This window comes from Pieris rapae, chromosome 19 (genome assembly GCF_905147795.1).
Source record: "Pieris rapae chromosome 19, ilPieRapa1.1, whole genome shotgun sequence".
Lineage (NCBI taxonomy): Eukaryota > Metazoa > Arthropoda > Insecta > Lepidoptera > Pieridae > Pieris > Pieris rapae.
In genome coordinates this window covers 8763316-8783273 of record NC_059527.1, presented here as the reverse complement: position 1 = coordinate 8783273, position 19958 = coordinate 8763316, and the positions used below count along the sequence as shown (strand labels likewise).

General features: G+C 32.7%; 2 protein-coding genes across 3 annotated transcripts in view; one reads left to right on the top strand and one right to left on the bottom strand.

The window, feature by feature from the left end:
* The first annotated feature begins 159 nt into the window (after positions 1-159).
* Positions 160-3770, top strand: LOC110991908 (mitochondrial import inner membrane translocase subunit TIM44). The gene is made up of 7 exons (XM_022257495.2): positions 160-335; positions 419-514; positions 733-1033; positions 1882-1988; positions 2255-2344; positions 2434-2556; positions 2675-3770. Exons 1-7 carry the CDS (start codon positions 333-335, stop codon positions 3260-3262), a joined length of 1308 nt encoding a protein of 435 aa, XP_022113187.1. The 5' UTR covers positions 160-332; the 3' UTR covers positions 3263-3770.
* Positions 3771-3805: 35 nt separating this feature from the next.
* LOC110991907 (echinoderm microtubule-associated protein-like 2) overlaps positions 3806-19958 on the bottom strand; it is a 45577-nt gene continuing 29424 nt past the window's right edge. For both annotated transcript variants that reach the window (XM_022257494.2, XM_022257493.2), the window contains 13 exons: positions 15736-15900; positions 11625-11835; positions 10721-10927; positions 10297-10483; positions 9814-10022; positions 9268-9394; positions 9055-9185; positions 8856-8977; positions 7609-7741; positions 6196-6283; positions 5677-5821; positions 5288-5369; positions 3806-4917 (listed from right to left, as the gene is read on the bottom strand). In XM_022257494.2, coding sequence (XP_022113186.1) covers positions 4792-4917; positions 5288-5369; positions 5677-5821; positions 6196-6283; positions 7609-7741; positions 8856-8977; positions 9055-9185; positions 9268-9394; positions 9814-10022; positions 10297-10483; positions 10721-10927; positions 11625-11835; positions 15736-15900 — 1933 coding nt within the window. In that variant the 3' untranslated portion in view covers positions 3806-4791. The remainder of the gene's footprint in view (positions 4918-5287; positions 5370-5676; positions 5822-6195; positions 6284-7608; positions 7742-8855; positions 8978-9054; positions 9186-9267; positions 9395-9813; positions 10023-10296; positions 10484-10720; positions 10928-11624; positions 11836-15735; positions 15901-19958) is intronic.

Below are 19958 nucleotides of genomic sequence, written 5' to 3'. Positions count from 1 at the left end.
GACACAGAGTAATAGTTGATATGACTACTACTTTTTACTTTAGTGTATCAGTGATTTCAATAGTTTAAAGAAAGTAGCTACGTTTTTTATATAGAAATAAAATATAAAATTTCTAAATAATCTGTCAATGCCAAAAAAAAATGAAAACTATGATCTGTGAGATTGCCATACATTTTTTTTAAATGACACCTTAAAAATTTTGATTTAGAGGAATGGTATCCGGACAAATATCGTCAATGTCCTTTTTTAGTTCATATATTTGAGTCTAAAAGTGATAAACGTTTATTTGAAGACAGTATTTATTGAATTTAACTCATAAAAATAACAAAAACATGGTAATGGTATTGCATCAGTTACAAAGAGGTTATGAGAGGAAGTTCGATAACAATATAAAATTAAAATACGTTTTGTTTTACAGCATTCGTGTCGACAAATATTATATAGTCCAGCCCGCTGGAAAACGGTTGTGCCTGTAAATCTAAAATCGTCCGTAATTCCTCTAAAATCAGATCAGGTATGTGAACAGCAGCAGTATTTAAGGCTCTTTGCCTTGTCGCTCCTTAAATTGTTTGACTGAGGTAGTTATTAAGTTACGTGCGGATTTCTGGGATTTCCTTCGCCAAGTTACACAGCCTAGATTTGAAAACAAGACTTCAGGGTTGAGACTCGCTTAAACCACTAGGCCAACACTGCTTATATTAGATACATATTAATAATATAATTAATTTTTAGTATACAATAGAATGTCGCCACTACTCTGCTCGGAAAGGTTTCTTCTCTTCAATCATAGAAAATATTAAAGAGGACATTGCTAAAAATAAAGAAATGAAGGAAAGCATAAAAAAGTTTAGAGAAGAAGCACAAAAATTAGAAAATTCTGAAGCTTTACAAGCAGCAAGGAAAAAATTTCATGTAGTTGAATCAGAGGCTTCTAAAAGTTCAGAGGTATTTAAAGAAACACTTGAAGGAATTAAAGGAAAAGTGGAACATGTCTTAGAAGAGGCAAGTAAAACTGATATTGCCAAAAAGGCAGGTAAGCAGAATTTTATTCTTATAACATACATTTCTTAAAAAAAAACAAAGCAGCACTAGCTTCCAATAAAATAATCCTCATATTATTATATAAATAACTAAATAAATCAGTGGCGCTACAACCTCTTTTAGGTCTTGGCTTCAGATTTCTGAATCTGTTTCATGATCATAATATTTAAATCAAATAGGCAAGTAGGTAATCAGTCTTCAGTGCCTGACACATGTTGTCGACTTTTTGGGTCTAAGACATGTTGGTTTCCTCACAATGTTTTCCTTCACTGTTTGAGCAAATGTTGCACATAGGAAGAAAGTCCATTGGTAAAAAAACAAAGCAGCACTAACATCCAAAAAAATAATCCTCATATTATTATTATTTAGTTCATTTAATTCTATTCATCACTGATAAATTGTAATAAAAAAACTACTTTTTTAATAATTTTGGTAGTACATTTTAAGCTTTGAGTATTAGTTATTAGTGCGAAATCAATATATTATACACAATCTGTATTTTTGTATAAAAACTAACTAAAGAGACTTATTAAATACTGTGACTTGGTATCCCTGACTGTTATATGATTTATAGATCTTAAGATTGAATGTTATCCAAAACATCATGCAGGAAAACACCCATAAAACTAGGTTAGGTTTTGTTAATCTCAATTGAAATAATTTTAGAATGAAAGTTATAATTAAATATATTACAACAATTTTAATTACACTTATATTACAAATTGAACCCAAAGTTTAAACATATACATAACACAGAGTCAAAAATATATATTATATTAATTTGATAAACTCCTTTGGTCCTTATTTTTCTGAAATAACACACAACATACTTAATTTCAGGAAGGATAACTGAAGATCTTTCGAAGTCAGCAAAAGGTGCAGCAGAAAGCCTTGCTGACAGAAGTCAAAAACTAGGACAGTCCACAGCTTTTAAAACTATTTCACAGGTACATTATTAGTAGTAAACTACTTTTTAAGGATAGTGGGTAATATGTGATGAAACTGCACTGTAATTGCAAAAGTGAATATAGAAATTTTTTATATATGCAAAAGTACATTATTACATGTAAATATTTTTTAGCACCTTATGTAATGTTTAGCCAATCTAAATTGGCTACTTGTAAATAGTTTCATTTTATAGCACTATAATTATAAGTGTGCTTGATACTACATACTTACTTAAGTACTTATAAAATGAAAAATTCTCTTTCAGGCTACAGAAGTAGTGCGGAATGAGATGTCCCCTAAAGGGCTCGAAGGTCGTGTATACACCTCACCCATCATGCTTCGGAAACGAGTTGAGGTAAATTTCATTATAATAGAACATTAAATATAGTTTAATGAATGAATGCATTAAATCATTTTATATACATTTTATTTATCTGCCTCTAGGTGGCCGAAGAGGAAAGAACATTTGCACCAGATACAGAAACACTTGGCGTAGAACTACACAAGGACTCAAAGTTTTACCAACAATGGGAGAATTTTAAAAACAATAACCAGTATGTCAATAAGGTTTGTATATTGTTATCTTTGGCTACCATTTGGGATGGATGGATGAAATGAGAAGTTGTATTTTCAATTAAATGAATTAATGTTTGTAGATTTGTTTATATCATTTGCCCCTTTGCAGGTTTTAGACTGGAAAATTCGATATGAAGAGTCAGATAACGCAATGGTTCGAGGCGCTCGTTTCGTCTCTGAGAAAGTTGGTAGCTTATTTGGGAACATGTTTGAGAAGACAGAACTCTCTAAAACTTTAACAGAGGTATGCAAGATTGATCCCAATTTTACGTCTCAAAAATTCCTCGAAGACTGTGGAAATGATATCATACCAAATATACTAGAAGCTATGGTGAGAGGCGATTTGGAGATTTTAAAGGATTGGTGTTATGAAGGAGTCTTCAATATTTTGGCAACTCCGATCAAGCAGTGCAGACAACTCGGTTACCGGTTAGATTCCAAAATACTTGATATTGAGAATATCGAGTTGGTGATGGGGAAAATGATGGATCAAGGTCCAGTGTTAGTGATAACATTCCAGTCTCAGCAAATTATGTGCGTAAGAGACTCCAAAGACAAAGTGATAGAGGGAGATCCCGATAAAGTAATGAGGGTGAATTATGTTTGGGTACTTTGTAGGGATCCACAGGAACTGAATCCTAAAGCGGCTTGGAGATTGCTCGAATTATCAGCAAACAGTGTGGAACAGTTGATATAGTTGGTTGTAGTGTACCTGTGCAGTAGATGCGTTAATAAATTGTACCTTGACAATGCAGTTCTTTAGGTATTTAAAAAAATAGATTTCAATTTAGTGACATTTAAAATAAATTCTACATATTTCACTATTAACTTGCTGAAGTGCTGCCCTCTAAGTGTATAAATACATTCTTTTTTTCACTTTAGTGTCAAACATAATCAGGATTCATTTAGCACTCTTTGCTAATAATTGTTCATGTTGTCATGGTATGCTTCAAGTAAACTATGTTAACTTATAAAAAAAACTGAAAATGAATCATATTACTAAATGTTGCTTGACAAACAAGGTTTTATTTTCCTATTAACAAGATTCATTTTAATACATTTTGCTACATATGGCTGGAGATTCTGTAATACTATTGTGAATAGTAGAAATGCCATCAACCGATACACCCAATACAGTATTTATTTTTGTATACTATTGTGGGTTTTGTATGTATTTTCTGTTAATAAATTGTTTTGTTAATAAACTCGTGTTTTATTAAGGATTTAATGAAAAATTCGATTCAGTAAACATTTTTTTATTAGGCACATTCAAAAGACGGACAGAGCCATCATATATAATTGTATATACAGGAAATATCTAAATATTAATGCTTACAATACGTGATGACAACACAATATGAAACGATTCAACCGTGACTAGGTTACAAACAAATGCTACTTAAGAAACCTAATACAAAATTGATCGATGGATCTTAAAAATTAATTTATTATTAAACTTATAAAATATAAGATGATCCACTTTTCCATAAATCATAAAAATCCCGAATAATCTTGTCTAACAAAAAAATATCTTGAAAAGCTAAAATCACAATTGACAATATTCTTAGTGTTGCAAGTGTAAAAATATAATAGTGTTGCCTAAATCTTTGTGTAGGAAAATAATTCGACGGATCGGTCACCCTTTGCGAATTGAACACATCACAACCACGAAACCTAAACATTTTGTACTATTTAAAAATATTGTAAAATGTACTTATACGCAAAATAATTGACGGTTTCGCAACACCGTCGAAAATAAGAAAGAATAGAAAAAAATGCGCTCTATTCAATACTAAACCTAACAATTACTCCGTTAGTGAAATTGGTAAGAGCAAAAGCAGATAATACTCAGGCGGTTACATTTCGAGATAATCTGATTATCAATTCTAATAGTGCTTGATTAAATGTTAATCTGTGCAATTTTGTTTGAACTTTAAGTTAGTTCAATTTCCATAATTGCGTATGTGCTTCATAGTGTACATGTTTAGCATCTCTTTATTAAAATAAAAAGGTCCATTATACATAAAAAAGTGTTGCAATATTATAAGCTCGTTATTGAATTAGCTTATTCAAAAATAAATAATCTAAGAGCTATTAAAATTTATATAAAAATTCCTAAGCTGACCTTTAATTAATATTTATGGATCCTAAATCTACATTTTTAACGTGCACTTTTGATGTGCTAGTAGTTGTCTTTTGACAATAAAACAGCGCCATCTATTGTGTTTATTCAACGACCCACTGCATAAGACTGGTGTCCAGGCCTCCGGCGGAAACCAGCCTCGAGTCATCGAGAAGGAAACGGACACACGTCACGTGGGACGAATGGCCGCCGTATTGGTGGCACAAGGACTGAAATAAAAAAGTATACATTAGCAAATGGAGGGATTTTGATTATTATTTATTAAGTTTATCACATCTTACATAGTACTAAATCTACGGCATATTTTACGAAATTTTCTATATAAACTGATTTTAATAAAGTTTATATGGAATGAAGTAAACATAAGTGTTACAAAAAAAAATTATAAGTTATAAGAAGAAATAAGCACAAATTTCTGGTAAAGGCAGACAAAACTCATCAGAAAATAAGCTCAGTAGGTTTGCGAAAGGCACTCAACGAACAACAACCCACTACCGAATATACCCAGCGATTGTAAATCCGCATTAGATAATTTGGTATTTGATAATTTTTTTTTACTATTCAAATAGAAATGCCTACCTTGGGTTGTGTGACGGGGTAAGCGAAGAGTTTCACTTTGCCAAAGTCATCTCCTGTCGCCGCCAATCGGTTATCGTGAGACCTGAAAACAAATTTAATCATTCTTAACAATTATCAATTTCAAAATAGTCTGCCACCACCATAGTGCTGTGTTTTCAATTAAGAGCGCTTCAAAAGTGTGCCATATCCTTTGATCTCTGCCTCTTGACTGCTGTTTATATTGCTTTGACATCCAGGCCACCAGATATTTTGACAATGGGAAATTGCCCTTATTATGTAGCTTTTTTCATATGAAAATTTAATTGAAAGCCACATTTACGATGAATTTTATCTAGTTTATGAAAAACATATCAAATAAATGTCCCGGGAGCCAAAGGTGCAGCCCTCACCTGGTGCAGGTGTTGATGTCGGTGCCGTCGGCGTTCTCGGGCCACACCCCGATGGTTTGGAAGGTGATCGGACAGTTGTTAGAGGCCCAGATCACGTCTCGCATCGACGTGGGCGACGTGATTTGACGGCAGGTTGTTGCGTTCCCTGGAATCGTTTAAAACTCGCTATTTCTCATTGTTCATATAAAGTCTCCCGGTTGCGTATGTATGAACGCGATACCCACAAAAATTACTAAACGGATTTTATTATGGTTTTTACTAAAAGATTGACAATACGGAATATTGATGAGGATACCAAAAAAATAGCAGTAAAAAAGTATTTTTATACTATAGTAATGCGAACGTAATCTACTTTTCCTTTGAATAAGGAAACAAACAGAAATGTAACACAAATATGAGTTTATTAAACTTCACTTTTTCTTAAATTTTGAACCAAAATGCCCTACTTCCAAATACAATAACATATAGGGAAGTGATTTTATGAAAAGAAAACAAAAGTAATACATAGAAATAACTTACAATATAATAATTCATAATCGCCAGAGTTACTCCGTATGTACTGACTGTCTTCAGACCAATCTAAGTGGGTTATGAAGCTAGAGTGGCCCTGAAATTATTTATTTATTTATTATATTTATTATAACATAATTTATTACCCAAACTACTTAAAGCTACAAATATCCAGCATTCTACCAGTATTCCTAATACATGCATATAATAATAATAAAAATTTAACATACTTAAGACATAATATGTATTAGCTCAATGAATTTGATATGAATAAAATAACTTAAAAAACACAGTTTTATCAAAATCGGTTTATATTTTGTAGAGATATGGGAGAACACATCCAGAATTACATATTAAATAGGTGCCTAAGTAAATAATGTTGACAAGTATGCAGTCAGTTTAATAAAACAAAATTTCGCAAAAAAGACAAAAATCTCAATAACCGTACATGCAATAAACTTAAAAGTAACCAAAGAAATATGAATTGAAATAAATTTAAAAGTAATTTCGTATATTGTGATTTGAATGAATTGAAAGAAGTAATATTTTTTATATCTGCGGGTAGTTTAATAGACAGCTGTGCGCCTTCGTAGGTAAACATTTTTTTGCCGTAGTTCGTACGTATTTTAGTTAATGCAAGATAGTTCGTTCGACGCATACTTCTATGTTACACGTTAGTTCTTTACCTATATGAAGAAAGTTATTTTTATCTTAAAGTTAGCCGAAATAACTAACACCGTATAACTATGCAAGCATTTCCCACTATATTGCTGCACTACCAGGCACCTAAACCACATGCATCTGAAGCGGGTCTACTATCGGATATATTTTTAATAAGCTAAGCACATCTTCAGAGATTGTAATATTGTTCGGGTCGTATATTCAAATCGTATGTTTTTCTCAGGAATCTGTCAAATTTCCGCGGAAAACTGTCGTAACACCCGGTTTGAATATAGAAACCGGACAGATCTACTTTTTATCTACTTATGTTAGTATAGTTTACCCTTCTACGTTTTCTTTCCGTGCACTAGAGGGGCATTGAAAAAATTAATTATTTATAATAATATTATCTATGATGTTTTTTGGTTAATGCTAAAAATGACTTAAAATCATACTAAGAAAAATTACAAGTAAAATACATTCATAAATGTAAGTAGGTATGTTTAAGAATTAGATTTTTGTTTTCCTTAATGGTCAAATTTCATGGATTTTCTTTTACAAGTCATACAAACGAAAAATCCAGATTTTATTTTATTTAAAATTATTTCTACGAAAACTGATCACGTCATACCCAAAAATTCTAATATCTAATATCATGTGGAACAATACCCCAATATAAAAATATTTCCCCGATATTTCATTCACTATATATCACTACATTCACGATAGTTAACTTCTGTAGAATTAGTTTGAATGACTCACAAGGCACTTCCCAAGTCTGGAATATCTGGAACAATTGTCATCCACTTGGTAGATGTATATGAAGTTGTCCCGAGATCCGATCGCCACATACTTGTTGTCTGGAGAGTATTGGATGGTCTGGATTGGTTCCACGCTAGAAGTCAAGAGGTAAACTTCAAAATGCGTTATTTTATACAGAACTGTCTGTTGTTGGGCACGCCTGTCTAGATGAAGCCTATTTAATCGCTGCATAAATTCAATATTATACTTTCTAGAAAAGATGGGGGCCAGAATTTCTTTGCTTTTTTTACTGAAACTCCAGCATGGTTCTAGGCGAGAGTTCTTTGAAATGATCGAGTTCTAAGCGAGAGTTCTTTGAAATAATTGAGTTCTAGGCGAGAGTTCTTTGAAATAATTAAGTTCTAGGCGAGATTTCTTTGAAATGGTTGAAAGTGTTGGCCAAGTAAGCAAACACTAGTGGTTTGCTTCCTTTAGGTTGTTTCGCATCCATAGAGAAGCGACTGAAAATTTTAAGATAGACCTTCATGAGAAATAAGTCCAACTAAGAAAATATAATTACGTTTATATATACAATGGTCACAATTAAGTATTAAATAAAAAAAAAAAGAATGCATTTGCCGTCTTTTTACTTTTGTGTTGAAACTTTGTTTTAAACTTTCAAACATGTCCGCTCTCTTTAAAATCATGTATAAAATCTGAAACAAGCCAAGAGGCTGATTGCAGAAGTTTAAAATTAAGTAAGTAGCGATGCGGCTTTTGGCCGATACAATAGCGATACTCGTATAGAAAGAAACACCAACGCTTAATTAAGTAAAAATTAAGAGTAATAATTATATTAAGATAAATAAGTGTTAAAAAAAATAAAAGATTTTTGTAATTATGTATTTTATTTAATTTGGTATCGAAAAATAGTACGAGCGATAGCAGCTAAAAGCCAACTAAAGTGTCTGAAATGGAATACGCGGGGACAAAGCGAGTGAGAGAGGCAACAAACTGAATAAAACGCGGGGATTCCCCAGCCATGGATAGTCCGTGCGTCGTTTGCAACGAACTAGATCAAACAAGATCCGCGTTTATATTCCTTTTTAAAAGTGCGAAATTTCATAGGTAAATTTGTATCGGCAAAAAAAAATCCCTAGTTAAAATAAAAAAATAAAATGTTCGATCTCTTTGGTGATTTGAAAAAAACATTCCAAATTCAAATAAGGGAACATATAGATCTCTTTCAGACAAAAATAATTTCTCACCCATCCACATGGTGCGCGACCATTTCCCTGGAGACGGGGTCGAAGACCAGCCACTTGCCTGACACGCAGCCCACCGCTATCACGCTGCCGTCTGATGACCAGGCACAGCTTTGAGCACGCTCCTAAATAAATACATCTTTGTAGTAATTGTAGTCTAATAAAAAAACTGACGGCTTGGACACAATAAAAAAATAATTACCCCAATATCCTTGCTCCAAACAGTTGAATGACTGAGTGGATCCCAGAGCTGTAGTAAACTGTCCCAACAGCCTGAAACGAATTGGGGCAAAGTGGGGTGAGCGGCCAGGCCCCATACCTCATCCACGTGACCTGAGGGGGAAAAAGGCGAATCAAGATTTATCGTTTTTAGATAAAATTATATTTACTATTCCGTTTTTGTCTGAAACGTTACCGAGAACAGCGGGCAGGAAGCCGAGCTCCATATCTCCGTGGAGGATGCAGTTCTTCGTTGTTCCGATGAAGAGTTGTGAGCCACGCCCTTCTGCAATCACTCGTACGCCGCCGTAGTGTCCTTCGATCTGAAAGTATAAGATATATATTTATGTGTATATATATTTATTGTGTATCAAAGTACACGTGTACTTTGTATAAAGAAGTGAAAATTCTACGGTAAAAGCCCCAATAGATGATCATGTACCTGTATATGATCACTCCAAGTTACTGTATATAATCATATTCACACTGTTTATACACTGTATACGTGCTAACGATAATATATGTAAATAAATAAAAAATCTGCGTTTACTACACAAGACGCTATGCGGTAGAATTCCTATCTAAAGTTCTAATTGGTAACTACTAAATGAATGATCTCCCCCTCTCACTCTCTCTCAATTGGTCTCAATCGCTCTCTCCCTTTTCTTCGACAAAAACGCTGCACATCTCCGTGACGTTCCATAAAATTTTTACCCTCAAGTTTCACTTCAATAATATTTACCACATTCTCCGTAGCCGTGGGCTGCAGATCCGCGTCGAAGAGCACCAGCCGCCCATCCTTCCCTCCGCCGCTGACCACGGCTCCCTCCTTGAGGCTACACACGCTGAACACGGAGCCAGAGTGGACCCCTCGCACCATCTTCTGGATGGTGTTGGTCCCGCGGCCCCACACTATGAGGTTCCCGTTGCTGTCGCCTGAGATTACGTCACCTGGAACCAATGATGAATGATGATGAATCTTAGTTAAGATATTTCTGTTAAATTTAAACAAACTAAAAAAATTGGTGACCTTTTAAGGTCTGGGCCTCAGAATTCCGAACCTGTTTCATGTTGATCATTGTGAGTCGCACGATAAAGCCACAAAACTCCTTATAGCTTTTTAAAACATGCTTTGTTTATAGTTTAAACACAATTCCGAAATACAATTTAGATTTCTCTAAAAAATACCTAAATTAAAACGATTTAAGCTGAATAAATCCCTCACCATTATGATTAAACCCAAGACAAGTGACATATTTCGGTTTGTCCCTGGTCTCGAAGATGCCCATCCGCTTGTATAAGACGTTGGAAGCGTCCAAAGTCCAAAACGCGATGTGACCCTTCCCACAAGTCACGATCTGGTTTCTGTCCAGCGGATGGAATTCCGCAGCTACCACTGTGTCTACTGAACACTGGAAAAATATACCAAAAATATTTATAAAAATCAAATACATCTTTATAACTACCAAACCGATATTGATGAAATTCGGACGTTCGTATTTTTAATGAAAATTGGCAGGAGGCTCACCTGATGTTTAGTCATCAAAAGACTCGCAAATATGTTGCCAGCCTTTTAAGAATAAGATTTCAAAGATATACGTATTATTTATTTTTTTAGGAAAATCTTGTTTGTCCTTCACATGTTGTACCTTAGTTTCAGCGACGCAGTGCCCCTTATCCGGCCTCTGCCACTCCCATACGCTGATGGTGTGGTCTGGTCCTTCATCGACAGCAGCCAGCAAGGATCCGCCATCAGCTCTCGAGAAGGTGAGGCAGGCCACCGCACGCTCTATGTGACCTGAGCCCAGAACGGCCAGAGTCGCCAGGGAAACTGAGTTCCAAACCCGGATGTGTGGCTGGAATAAATATTAAATATTCCAGAATACAAATATTAAGGATAAAACAAAATTTAAAAAAAAACACTACTACACTCTGATTTTTAATTCCGTAGAATTCTGACAGCTGCCATTTTTTGAAGTGTCAGAGATTACAAACCTTTTTGGCGGGGTACATTTTTCAATATTAATATGAATCTGAACATCTGGGTCTTTACATACATTTTATTAGTTGTGAATGTATCCATCTTATTAAGTGTGTTGTTCTACATTAAAAGTGGTTTACGGCGAGTGATAATTGCGTTCTTTTTCATCACAAACAGTAAAAAACGCACAAGCAAAGATACAATTTTATTTTTGAAAAAGGTTTAATAAACCTGGAATTAGTAGGCAGTGATACCAACTAAATAATAAAATAAAATAGTTAAAGTTAATTCGATATATTGTTCGTGATATTGGTATATTTGTTATTTTTGTATTAGGTCACTTGAGTTAGTAAATCAAGTTGACTTTGTAGGTAAAAGATAATGAACGCATTTTTTATTGCCCTGAAATGGGACAAATTTGCCCCGTTGTCGTTGGAGAAATTTTTTAATAGCAACACTTACGAACGAAGAATTCTACGGAATTAAAAATCAGAGTATCTTTCTGTTTATATATGTACTAAATGTCAAAAAATTATATGTTAACGAAACCATATTTTTTTCTCCTAACTTACCCTGGCGTCCAACCGATCGTGTCCCGCACACTGTCCACTGGCAATGATCAGCTTATTTGGATGAATTGCGATACATTTGACGTCATCAGTATGGCCCGTGTAATGCCGTTGACACTGCTCATCCACGTTGAAGAGAACTACCACAGCTGCCACGAAGTAAACTATCTCCCCGGTTGGCAAGAGATATAGGTTGCTGCGGCTGTCTTTGCCTCTGAAATAAATTGTTCAGAAGTGATAAAAAGTATTCCAATAAGATTTAATGAACATATAATAATAATAATAATAATGATCCTAGAAAATAAAAACAAATGTAAAAACTTTTTAGCACCAGAGTCTAAATCAAAATCTAGTGCAGTAGAACCACACATCTCTACTCCAAAGGAAACAAAATCGTTTAATATATTATTACAAGATAATTTCGTGTATCTTCCTACTTTAACAAATATTTATAAAACAGAAGAATTTTTTAAAATTAATCAGCAAATTGATTTCTTGAAACCCTTTCAAATATTATATGTAACTGTTGTTTGGAAGAACTTGCAAAATTGATACTAATAATAATTTCTTTAATATAATCATTATGTTTGGGACAGCATAATATAATTAGAAAAGCAGAATTATATTATTTAACGACTTATTCGATTGCAATTTGCAATACTTGTTAGAGTTTCTTTAACACACTTTACGATATTAAATCTAAAATTTTTATAATGTAGAAGTCGCGTGCAACATGGTTAAGATAAATAAAACAATAGTGATCTTTTATCCTTTCATCTCGGTCAATCTCACTGGAGCGAATCGCTAGCCTTGCTGTAACCATCTACTTGCTTTGTGTGAGCGGAAATTACGATTTTTGCCTAACCGTTTACGTCATTAAGGTAAATTAAATTTGAAATTTGTAATAAATAATGTATGTGGCCAAAAGTTGTGGTCACGGCTATTATAAAGTGCCAATTGGACCTGCAGTTGATGCATGAAATATTACGACATCAGCAAACTTAACAAAAAATGTCGATCTTAATATTATAGGTGTTATGAACGCTGGATTTAACTTTTTAATTCAACTCTTGCCCCATTTGAACGCATAATTACGCTTTTAATAAGTCAGCAATCAAGGTCATAAACAATTTTTCAAACAGAAATAAACGTTATTTTATAACATTAAATTACACGAAACCGACGTAGCTAAGATTTTGCGTAAAACGTTACCTCAGAAACGCTTTTTAAATGGTATTAATAATATCAATATGGAAAACCAATGATTATAAAAGAAATAGATTACTTAGTTTAATTTGCATTTTTATTTCAACTAAGTAAACCTATTAAATTTATAACAAGATTATAGCATGGAAGTACATATATTGTATATTAGTCGTGGAACCAGAACTGAACTAAAAATCATTGCAGGCAAACCTGCATCTGATAATATAGGCTTCGTTTGCAACAAGCTTAGCCTTTGGCTCACAAAATATCCAGCAGTGTTCTTATGCGTCTAGTGTGTTTTGTGTGAAGTTTATTTCTTATCACTGTTCTAAATCTAGACTTTGAACTACCCATAGTGTAGGCGTGATTGCAAGTGTGGAATTTAGTAGCAAGATCCGTTATTCCCGGACAGCTAGAAGGTACCAAAATTTACGGTTCCTGGGTCATCTGGGTGCTTTCAATAAAAGAGAATTTTAGTTTTACTCGCGTACAACAATATAATATAAGCGAAATAATGAAATGTTCATTGCTACGAATTAATGCAATGAAACAGTTGAAGAGAGTGCCTACCTCTGGGTATACTTTCAGGGCGTAACTCGCCACGCTTATAAAACTAAGAAGGCCTGAGTGAGCAAAATGTACTGGGCTCCGGGTACTGGGTAGCTCCTATAATTCGTTTGATTCGATCGTGTCTTTTCTTAAAATTCCAATGGACTTTCTCATTTCAATAGCTAGAGCTTTATTTGTCTTAATCACTATATGTAAATAGAAACTGCTGTCAGTAATTAATTAATAGTAACAGCCGCTAACCTTAGGTTGAATTTTTTTATGATTACCTTATTGGTGATAAAACAAACTGTTTATCACCAATAAGGTAGTTATCGTTGTAAAGTGTTCAAAATTTTTTAACCAATTTAAACGAATACAATAAATATGAATGACCGTTGGCGTATCAACCTGAAGCCGGAAACTATATAAAGCCAATTGAAAGAGACGTTTTTGATAATTAATGACGTAATAACGAAACGCAAAAGGGCATCTCTTCAAATCCTTCGTAGGTGGTAATTGCAACCGAACATTATTCAATTGGAAAATTGTCAACGAATTTTTGGACAATATTGAAGCTGTGAAGTAATTAGTCTAAAGGCAATGTTACTTACGTTAATTTACGAATAATAAATAGCCTAGTAATGTAATTGTGTAAAGTGGGTTATGTTTTCGTGTTATATTTACTAGAATCGAGGGTTGGGCCAACATTTACCTATATGACGTAATCAATGGTTTTAAGCATTAACTACTAAATAGTTTTTATATATTTCTACCGATTTAAATCAATTGACGTAGAATAAGTAATACCAGTATCTTATCCTCTATTATAAACATATTTTTTATTATAAAAATAGAAAAGTTCTGACCAAATTTTATGCTTTTATATAGGGGATGTTACTTCCAGAGAGAAACTACTGAAATGTATACTGGAATTAGTTGAATTGAAACATTTACCTCAGTACCACGCAAAAGTTAAACATAAATTACTCAATATAAAGTCCCTGGTGGGTGTAATGCAATGTTTGAAATTTGTCAAACGTCAATGGAGGTGTTAAAGTTACTACTATTTTATATAAATAATGTCATCTCACAACAGAGAGAGAGAGTCAATTGAAGGTGGTCTATACTTAATAAGCGGTCTTTGAAAAAAAAATGTGCGTGTATATTATGTGAATTTCTTAAGGAATAATCGAGGCTTAATTATTATTATTAGTAAAACTGAAATATTATTCTCAATGGATAGTCTCCCAATATTTACATAAGTTACATTGATATTTTTCTTTAGAATATTTATTTATTTACAACAACACAATCCTGTCCTAACAGGTGGCCATAAAAAAACATTACAATTTAACAAACTATTATAGACACTAATCAATAATAGATATTTTGGCTGTTCACTCAAAGGACAATGGAAAAGGTCAATTAACATGTACTTCGGCAACAAAAGTATTAGAGTGAATCATATGGGAACAAGAAATAATGGCAGACGATGTCGTCTCGTGAATTACTCCTCAGGTATATTGAAGCTAAGGCACTGTAAGTACTGTACCTATCATGTGTTGTCCAATATGTCTACACATTTAAGTTTTAATAATTATATTAACATGAAGACTCAAAATGTAAATAAACCTATCTAGGAAATTAATAGAACTACTTCATATAAACCACAATACTACGACATAATGATTCATGAGAAATTGCTTCCTCCATTATTTATTGTATTGCATAACATTAATGCTAATAGAAGCTTTTAAAACTTTTATCATTTGCCTACATATACGACAAAACTATTGTTATTTCAACGATGACCTTATCGTGCAGATAATAAGCGTTAATCAATAGTACTCAAAGGTAATATAATCCATAATATATTCCCTTGACATTAAATATTATATTTTCAAACTTATACCAAACTAATTTTCTACATTAGTGACGATGATATGTATTTAAATAGTATTTGTTAAAGGTCAAAAAGTCTAAAAAAAGTTCTATTTTTTCTAAACTATGTACCTATAACTCCAGTTTTAGACGTTTCACACATGACTTTTAAATAATTAAAATCAATTTACACTTCTGAACTATCTTTTAATGGTTAAAATGTTTAATGTCAATAAATCAATAAGACATTAAAAGATGTGATATCCAAGTCAGTTAATTTTTACCCTTCTTAAGTTATGGCCTGAACTGTAATTGTCGACTAGGCCGAGGCAATTCTGTGTCCGCAGATAATATCTTACACAAACATAATTCAATAAAACATATTCAATGGCTTTATGCTATGAAAAATTTTCTGTGGCGCATATATATTAAAATAGACGATTGCTATACATAATTTAAAAGGAAATAAAAGACCTACCTATATCCATACACCCATTCCAACTTGAGTTTGCTTTGCGGCGGAGGAGCGACCTTCGCAGGGTCCAAGGTATCGTCATCGCTGGGACCATACAGGACCACAGGTCGACCTCGGATGTACATCCTCATGGAGCCGTCTTCTTCATTGTACTGACAGGTGTGGGTGCTGGAATATAATATTGTCTATTATAATAAAGGAATCGTCGTGAACACTAAAATTTTTCTGTGATAAAACTTTCGTAGGTTTTATTTAAAAAAAAATAGTATATATCAACTAGATCATAAGATCAAATCGATTTAAATAACATGTATAAAGTACTCTATGAACGAATTCTTTTACTTTTTTTTAAACTTGACCTAAATTAAATCAATGTTAATGTTATTTTATAAGTAATGTGTTATCTAGTCTTAAAAATATGTTAATAGTGATACAGAAGGTTAGTCTTGTTAATTATAACAATTAGCTTACGATTATAGTTAATTATTAACATCGTGATGTTATTTGCTTTATGATTTTATAAGGATTTATTTAACTAGGAAATGTACAAGCTATATATACATAGGAGATAAAGCCTTTTTAAACTTTCTTGTCTTATATATGAATATATGTATATAGAAATATAAAATAAATAAAATGCATTACATACAAAAGAATTATATTTAATTTTATTAAAGTTTAATATTTATATTTAAGCTCATTCATCTGATGGTCAGTTAACTGACCATATGGCGTCATGATTCACTAAAGAAAGTAAATGCCAAATTGCTTTAATCATTTACCAAATAAGGAGAATTCAAAGGTTACGTTGGACCTTGTTCAATATAGTACCTACTGATCTGTGTGAGACTGAAAATATTCTTTAGTTTTTATGCAATTGTTAATGTTATCTTAATACGTTACTTTAAGACCTTTTTAAATCAAAGAAAGATTAATCGTATTGGTAATTACACTTATAAACGTTAATATTTAAATAAAAACAAAAATCTAAACTTATATTTACTACCCAGTTCCCAAATCAAGCCCAAAGCGAGACAGAAACTACGCCACTCTTTCATTAACAAATTTCGGTTTAACTAATGCAACCAATACGCCTTGTTCATTTGATATTGAAAGAAAATATCATAATAATAAAATAGCCAACTTAACCGATGCCGTAAATACTTTAGCCTATAACAGATTTACAACAGACGAAAATGAATATTACTTTACCATCGATAAACCGATTTCTATCATATGTTATTTGTATGTAGTTTTATAATTAGCATTGTGATGTGACTGTGTGTTGGTCTGATTTGTAATTGTTTGTCTGTTTTTTTATATATATTAAACTTAGAAAAATATTTATTTTTAACATACAAATGAACAATATTCTTAACCTAGTAATAATCAAAATGTACTTTTATTTTTTAGATTTAGTTATGTATCTTAGTATGTAACGTTGAGTCGGCATTATATACCTAACTTATTTTGGGATCCTGATATATCATTTGAAAGCATGCTGAACACATGAAATACTTTTTCTACAAAATTTGTAATAAAATATTTAATTAAATACATTTAGTTTGATAACTAACGTAGCTTTGAAAGTTAACACATGCGCCTGACAGAATTTAATTTGCTCGCAAACATTCTAACATCTTTGAACTTACATTGAGGTGAATGACATGATTACAGTTTTAAATTCCGTGTAGATACTGCAAATGCAAAACTAAAACCCACGTTGAAAATCTCAAAGCAGTTAGTTGATACGTCTAAAATAAAAATAAACATTAAAAAATAAATACGCAAGCTATAAGAATGTAAAAAGTATTGCGCGATTTTTAATGATACCTGTCCTCCATGGCGTTAAAAATTATGTCACTTATTCCAAATATAGACACAGATTAAACTCAACCGGTTTTTAAATTGCACGAAAAACGGCCGGTATCGCTGACAAACATTAACTTACTGCGCGAGACCAACAAAATCCACGGAAAATAAACCCGTTGTAATGTTAACGTCGCAATGTATATAGTTTATTGCGGGCCAGCCTTTATCTGATACAAGTGTCATAGTGTAAAACATGCAATGTATTTTAACAATTTAAAGCGGCTGCAAGTGAGTCACCAATGACGTTTTCATCTTGGTAACAAACTTGTTGGTAAATTGAAGATTCGAAGACGGTGTTTGTAATGCAAGTGAACAATAGTCTACGATTAGCTTGAAGGTCAAAGTCAGTTGATGTTTCCAATTACTATCAGTTTTTAGATCTACCGCAATTTGAACAAAAAGTGGATCGTCGATTAACTTAATTGACGAAATCATATTCCTTGGCAATCGTTCTTCGGTTCGTTTCTTTACGCAGACAGACTCCTTAATCCAGTGTCTGATGAGATTGTCAAATCGAGGGACTTCTTAAGATTTTATAGTACCTTCTGTAACTTCGATGTCCTTGTTGGCTTGTTTAATATAATGTAATCTTAATAATTTACCTGCTTACGAATGTAATTCTTACATAACATTTACGTAACTAGTATTTCAAGAAAACTGTTTCATTTAATAACTGCCGCGAGAAAACCACTTTCGGTGTCTTTTCCTTTCTCTCAGCGGGTTTTTGTGTTTAAATTAATTAGGTAATGATTGTCTAAAATCTGGTGTAAATTATATAACTTCATCAGTTTTTTCATTATAATTTAGGTGAGGTTATATATTACATTGATAAGGACTGTAGGATGAAGGAATGGTTGGACGCTACAGAGTTTTATTTGTCTAATAGGCCTCAACGAATGGAACAACGGATCTGGATTTAATACGGGTAGAATTTAGCATGTGATAAAATAACCAAAGCTTGGCCCTACCTTAGGCGTTACCTATTTTGTTTCCCACAGTTTCGGGGACACCGGGACTCGTAATTGGAAAAAGGTACAGTCCTGTTCAAAACGTTTTTTACCCGGTATACCAGATTTAACTTAATATAATAAAAGAGTTAAGTCAGTCGAGAGTTTATTAAATTCGTTTACATCCGACATCCTGAATTTCATTTAGTAAATGTTATCATTGAGAATGCCACAGCATTGTTTTGGAAAAACGGTTTTACGAAAATTCATATTTTCATTTAAAAAACTTTTCTATAGTAAATTTATCAATATGTTAAATATTTATTTTGTCTGTAATCTAGGAATGTTTGAGTAGTTTATCTGATACCTAAGTGTAATCGATCTATTTGTCATTCACTTGTGACACGTTCAATTCGCATTATTCACTATACATCTACCATTACACGTAATATTATTACTAATTCATATGTTCTTATTTTCCTATGATAAACATTTTATTTATATTATTTTGTGGGTAGGCGTCTCCTATTTAAACAAAGGGTTTTTGTTAAAAATAGTCCCAACAACTGTACAATTTTTAAATATCATTATGTAGTTTTTGGGGAGCTTTTATTGGAAATTGTTAAGTTTAATACCCTCATCTGGACCACAAATTTATATTGATAGAATATTGTTTACACATTATAATGATTGACACATAGCATCCAAAAGATAAACCACTCCTTAACAGGAAATTGTATTCTTTTTGATAATAAACTCATAAGCGAAATTAGACAATTATCACTGAATAAATTCAAAACTCTAGTTAAACGTAAATTCATCAATAAAGCTTTATATAAATTTTTGATCCTAATCCTTGGGTATGATTTGTACCTGGTCAAATATTAAAGGTTGTTCACCTTACAAACAAATTGTATAAACTTAAAACTTAAAGGCTATTAAAAAGACTCTGAACTGGTAAGAATCTCTCTGCCATGGAGATACCAAAGTTTCTTACCAGTTCTTGCCCGCACTACGCCCTTAACTTATGAACATGTACGAAATGTAAATTTAACATCTTTACTGTTTACGTTCATAAGTGTACTTGGTTACCTTGAATGAAATTATTTTGAATTCGTTTTTGGCTGGAATAGCTTCGTTTTAAGCCATATTAAATTATCCATAATTTAGAAGCGTGTTACTGACTTAATATTTAAATCACTCATATAAATCTGGGTGGGACTTTCGGAGGAAAAATGCTTTGGGTTGATGATAGGTGGTCGGTAAGTATCTGATAAAGCAGATTCTAAGCTTAAACATGGCGTAAAAAGGCGTGTGATTGAAATGCAACAAGAGACACGAAAAAAGATTTGGCATAGTCATGAACAATTGTAATAATAATAATTGTAATATTACGTCATTGGAGAG

Coding starts and splice junctions, on each gene's coding strand:
- LOC110991908 (XM_022257495.2), top strand. Junction 2,345..2,433: donor TGCTTCGGAAACGAGTTGAG/GTAAATTTCATT, acceptor ATCTGCCTCTAG/GTGGCCGAAGAGGAAAGAAC. Junction 2,557..2,674: donor ATAACCAGTATGTCAATAAG/GTTTGTATATTG, acceptor GCCCCTTTGCAG/GTTTTAGACTGGAAAATTCG.